Source organism: Sinocyclocheilus anshuiensis, unplaced genomic scaffold (assembly GCF_001515605.1).
Source record: "Sinocyclocheilus anshuiensis isolate Anshui unplaced genomic scaffold, SAMN03320099.WGS_v1.1 scaffold2094, whole genome shotgun sequence".
In the NCBI taxonomy this organism is placed as follows: Eukaryota; Metazoa; Chordata; class Actinopteri; order Cypriniformes; family Cyprinidae; genus Sinocyclocheilus; species Sinocyclocheilus anshuiensis.
In genome coordinates, this window is record NW_015555839.1 from 127,002 (window position 1) to 132,843 (window position 5,842).

The 5,842-nt window shown below is 39.6% G+C and overlaps 1 protein-coding gene across 1 annotated transcript in view; it reads left to right on the plus strand.

Moving 5' to 3' along the window:
- The window catches only part of LOC107675478 (tripartite motif-containing protein 16-like protein), a 26,800-nt gene that overhangs the window by 11,246 nt on the left and 9,712 nt on the right, over positions 1-5,842 (plus strand). Inside the window, exons 5-8 of the mRNA XM_016469837.1 lie at positions 3,019-3,178; positions 3,825-3,872; positions 4,005-4,138; positions 5,459-5,520. Of these exons, the coding sequence (XP_016325323.1) occupies positions 3,019-3,178; positions 3,825-3,872; positions 4,005-4,138; positions 5,459-5,520 (404 nt within the window). The remainder of the gene's footprint in view (positions 1-3,018; positions 3,179-3,824; positions 3,873-4,004; positions 4,139-5,458; positions 5,521-5,842) is intronic.

Genomic DNA, 5,842 nt, shown 5'->3' on the forward strand with positions numbered 1-5,842 from the left:
GTCTGAGTTTTGCAGTGAACCATGGTTTGTCGTTGTTGTAAGTTAGATGAGTCCTGGTAGGAATGTACATATCTTCACAGAAACTGATATAAGATGTTGCAGTCTCTGTGAGCTCGTCCAGATCGGTGGCTGCAGCTTCAAAAAAATGACTAATATCTCATTTACAAATGCATTATAAATCGTTGATAAGCAGTTATAAATGCATGAATAAAAAGGGTGATTTTAACACAATACCTGCCAAATAGTGAGCCATTTTAACTGTTGTAAATGCTCATTAAATAGTTTTATTCATACTTATTTCAATCAAAACCATGATGATTTATTTCATCCTAGAAGGGGAACTTGTGGTTAAAGCACCACTCAGCAGTCAACAGCTGCAAATGCATTTTGCAGACACGGCAGTGGCGGTACCCACAGCAGTAAAAAGCAAAATCTGGTTGAGTAGTTGACTGCTGGGAAATTGAGACCATTTTAAAAATCACACTGAAACATTTAAATTGATACCAAACATGAAAGAATTAAAATCATGAATTCTTGAGATATAATAAATGCAGTATGTATATTAAGCTGAGTTCCTGACACTCTGAGTCAACTTTCAGTGACCAAGGAGGGTGGGAGGGGGCTTAAGGATGGGTGAAGGGACAGTTGGGCAAATGGTTTTCTTTGAGATCTTTTCTGTAGATTAGGAAGTTTATTGTTTTGTTGCATGGCATCTGTTTTGTGAGTTTGGTTTCACGGGGAGATCAGACCGGCCTTTCAGCTGCATGCATTTTGGTTTACTACCTAATACAGAGTTATGGCATGAAACTCTGGATGGCGCAGTCCGATAGGTCTAACTCAGTCTGACCTAATGACATCACATGGCACAGCTGATTGGTTCTCTCCTGTATCGGTAGTCAATGAGCTTGTGCTCAACATTCAAATATATGACTAGGGCTTGCCGTATCAGTCGCAGCTTGCTTCAGAACAGCGAAATCAACATCTAAGATAAGTGAATGCTCTTCCAATCTATATGGCTGTGTGCGCGGTCTGCCTAATTGAATTAAAAAATGAGCAACCATAATCAAGTTTAAACTAAGTGTCATGTTAGCAGTTTGCATTGTATGCAGGAGCGAATATTAAGCATATTAGCAGCAGCATTTAGCATCTGTGTTTATACAGCTGGAGCAAAACGCAGCTTAGAGCATATGTAATCGCTCTGAAGACACGCCGATAGCAACGGACATTCTTGCGTATGCATTTCAACGGGGGTTCGCCATATACAACAGCGATTATCCCAGTGTTCACATCATTATTTCTAAGGTCGATGTTTTCATTGTGATGAGTGTGTGGTTGATTTCAGCTGCACGCAGCGTCAGAAGCACGCGCTTATCGCAGTCATATCAATGACAGTGTTGCGGGAGACGCTGAAGATCACTATCTACGTCTGTAACAGTTAGTTCCGAGTGAAATGCATTATGGGTAGTGTAGTTCGGAGAAATGTGCTCGCTGTGCTGTGTAATTCAGAAAACGGAAAAAGAACATTTGTATTCTGCTTTTATTTCAGTTAATTCAGGTCAGTCCACCCAGGGGTTTTTGTGCACTGTAACTTTGACAACTTTTATCTGCACGAGAGAGTAAAATGGCATGCGTTCGCTAACTTTGTCCGTCTCATCATTGCACTAACGTGAATTAAGAAGCTGTTACGCTGCCGCTGGGACTGATGAAGTGGAGAAAGTAACAGCAGTTATCAAATGACTAAATTATGATATTTGCTCAGGTGGGTGCTGGGGTTTTATCTATCGGATTGTAATGTATATATATCCATTTTGTTAATTAAACATTACACACAGTGCGCGTCTAATTGAAGTTAAGCCAGTCAGCGTGGTAGCCCAGGCTCACATAGTCATAGCCCACTATTGTTAAGCCGCTTGGCGTGGTAGCCCAGGCACACATAGTCATAGGCCACTAGCTTTAAGCCGGTCGGCGTGGTAGCCAAGGCTCACATAGTCATAGGCCACTAGTGTTAAGCTGGTCGGTGTGGTAGCCCAGGCTCATAGTCATAGGCCACTAGTGCTAAGCTGGTCGGTGTGATAGCCCAGGCTCATAGTCATAGGCCACTAGTGTTAAGCTGGTCGGTGTGGTAGCCCAGGCTCACATAGTCATAGGCCATTAGCGTTAAGCCGGTCGGTGTGGTAGCCAAGGCACACATAGATAGTAATACATGTGGTTCACATGGCACGGAGCAGCAGCAGTACACATGTATTGGCGATAGATCTGCTTGTTGGGGGGGGGTGTTTTGGCTTGTATTGTCCCTTCTATGCTTTCCTGCTTTGTGGGGGGTTATTTCATGTATGTTATATTTGCAGCAGCAATATTTCTTACATGCTCACAGCAGCATGATGTGGATGTATTGGCAGTAGCAAGTCTCGGTACTTGCTCTGCCGCAGCAGCTCATAGTCATAGGCCACTAGTGTTAAGCTGGTCGGTGTGGTAGCCCAGGCACACATAGATAGCAATAAATGCAGTTCACATGGCTCTTCGGAGCAGCAGCAGTACATATATCTTGGCGATAGATCTGCTTGTTGGGGGGGGGTGTTTTGGCTTGTATTGTCCCTTCTATGCTTTCCTGCTTTGTGGGGGGTTATTTCATGTATGTTATATTTGCAGCAGCAATATTTCTTACATGCTCACAGCAGCATGTTGTGGATGTATTGGTCATGACAGAACTGTATTTAGCTGCTAAATACTACTAGGTGCCAAACAACAGTACAAAGTTTGCTAATGTTTTTGCCTCATTTTTACTAGATTTCTTACATCATAAACTTGATAAAGGCAACTATTTCTGAAAATAAAAAACAATTTTAACACACTGATGAATTTGACTGTAAAGACCATAAGTATACTGAAACCACATAAGTCCTATCCTTGGGACTGTACCCTAAGGGTTCTTGTGAAGTTTCAGGACAGTGTAACTAACTGTGCAAAAGTTATTAATAATGATTTGTCCCGTTTTCTCTTTAAATTTACTGTCTGTAGAGTTTCCAGTCACTCTCTGCACCTCCCGAATCTACAGATGTACCCAACATTCCCTTCTGTTCTCTCTTCTCTTTTGATGGCATAAGAGAATCTGTCCATCAGCTAAGAGACAAGCTGGAGGATTTCTGCAAAGAAGAGCTCAAAAAGATCTCTGACAGAGGTAAAGTGACCTCTGACCTGAAACCCCAAATTCCATGAGTTTCATCCTATGTCAAAAATGAGGAACAAATTGGGATTTATAAATGTACATAAGAACATTTTCAGTTTTTACATTATACCCCAACTAAAGAGCATGTGAATTAAGCTTTTGCACTCATATACCAATTGTTAAAATAATCCAGCTTTGATTATGAAAATGTGAAGATAAATAGGCACAATATGTTACTATTGTTACAGTATATAAAAAAGAAACAACAGCTCACTTGTGCATGTGTGTATATATGTATGTATATATACTGATAAATAAATTTTAAATTATGATGAGTGTAGTACTTTTTCTGAACCATAAATGTTCTGCAAGTAGTGTTAATGCACTTGATCACATTGTGTTTGCAGGTACAATTGTTTGTGCATACAGTATAAGTCATTCTTAGGAAAATTTCAGAAACTGTTGTACATTCACATTTAGGATTGTTCTATGCACGTTTTTATAAATGAGGCCCCTGGAGATTCATCTGCTTTCAGAAATGAGTCCGCCATCATCTAATATCATATACAACATAATATTTTAAATGTCTTAGGAATGGATGCAGGGATCATTTTCTCCTGACATTATAATTACTGTTCTTGTCTGTTGATTTCCATAGTCACAATGACCAACATTGTTCCCAGGACCAGGAATGACTTCCTACAATGTAAGTCAATGTAAATGATGATTTGCACAGGATATCTGGTAAGCTGTACTGAGACACTGCTGATACATTAAACATGAAGAGTTCTGAAACATATTTATAATTCCTGATTCTGATGTATTTTATCTCCATCAGATTTCCATCAGCTCACTCTGGATCTGAACACAGTGAATAAATGTCTCTGTCTCTCTGAGAGGAACCGAGTTATTAAATACACTGGAACAAAGCAGCCGTACCCTGATCATCCAGACAGATTCGATGTGTTTCAGGTGTTGTGTAGAGAGTGTGTGTGGACGCTGTTACTGGGAGATCGAGTGGAGTGGGAGTGTACATATATCAGTGTCATATAAGAGCATCAGTAGGAAAGGACGGTGTTATGAACGTGTGTTTGGACGTAATGATCAGTCCTGGAGTTTGTTCTGCTCTCCTTCTAGTTACTCATTAATACACAATGACATAGTAACTAAACTCCTTGCAGTATCCAGTAGTAGAATAGGAGGAGTGTTTGTGGATCACAGTGCAGGAACTCTGTCCTTCTACAGCGTCTCTGACACAATGAGCCTCATCCACACAGTCCAGACCACATTCACTCAGCCGCTCTGTCCTGGGTTTTATGTTTATTCTGGATCATCAGTGAAACTGTGCTGATCAATCAGAATATATTGTAGAGAAATTGTAAATAATACTCTGAGCTGCAAGATTTATCAGTAACACTGAGATGTCTCTTATTTTCTCTTCATTACATTCATACTGAAGCTGAACTTCTGCCAATTAAATATTATGTCAGAATAAAAATAAATCCTCATATAGACAGTAAGAACAGTGTGTGTTTGTGTGTGTGTGTGTGTTTGCATGCATGCCTGCAGTATATGTAAATATATTATGTATGCTAGGTATGTAAATCAGGGCAAATATACATTAAATTAAAAACAACATTAGAATAATTCTCATTTATCATTTGAAAAGTACACTTGTCAATTCCATCAGCTTACAAGTCAACTCTGTTGGACATAAAACTTGATTGTGTTGACAGCTGGTAGTTGACAAAATTAATATTTTTTTGTATGTTTTGTCAAGAGGGGCCATTCTGTCTTTTCCTCAGATGAAGCTGCCTCAATACCTATAGCAAAAATGGTGAGATTTATCCCACAACTATTGACATGATTTATGAGAGTGGGTAGACAGTGTTGACATAGACATTGCTTAAAATATATAAAACCCAACTCCCATTAGAGTATTAGTTGAGTATTAGTAGACTTATTAGAATAAGAGGTTATGGTTATTAAAATAATTTGACCTTGCAACGTTACTTACAGTCAGTAGAACATCTGTTGGGAAGCCACCATAATAAAGTGTTAGCAGATATTACCTATAATATAAAAACGTATATTAATAATAATAATAATATTAATTAATATTAGATATTAGATAGATCTCCTCCTTGGCGCAAGAATTGGCAAATCACCCCGACCAAAATTTTACTCAATATCTTCTTTCACTATCTACAGACCCAACCCCAGTACCTCCCTATTCAGACTTGATATTCCTGTAACTCACCCACTCTTAACATCTCCACACTCTTTCCCTAGACTCAATATTACACGCAGTCTCACCCAGAACTCTACAATCCTACTGGACAGCATGGGGTGAGGTAAATTCCATACCTCCTACAGCCAACTTTTTCCCGACTTTTCGCTCCTTTCAATATCTTCTTTCATTATGTATCTTAACCAAGTAAAGTCCATCCAATCCAGTACCATCAAAGTCTATCTTAGCGGCATTCAATTTTTCTTTAAATTAATCTACGGACATCCATGTCCCGCTAAAACAAACCCCCAGATCACTCTCCTAATCAAAGGAATCCAAAAAACCAACCCTACTCGCCCTGACTCCAGGCAACCTCTATCCATCGATCTTCTAGCCAAATGCCTGACTTTCCTCCATTCTGGTCATTTGCCTCCCCCCCCCCCCCC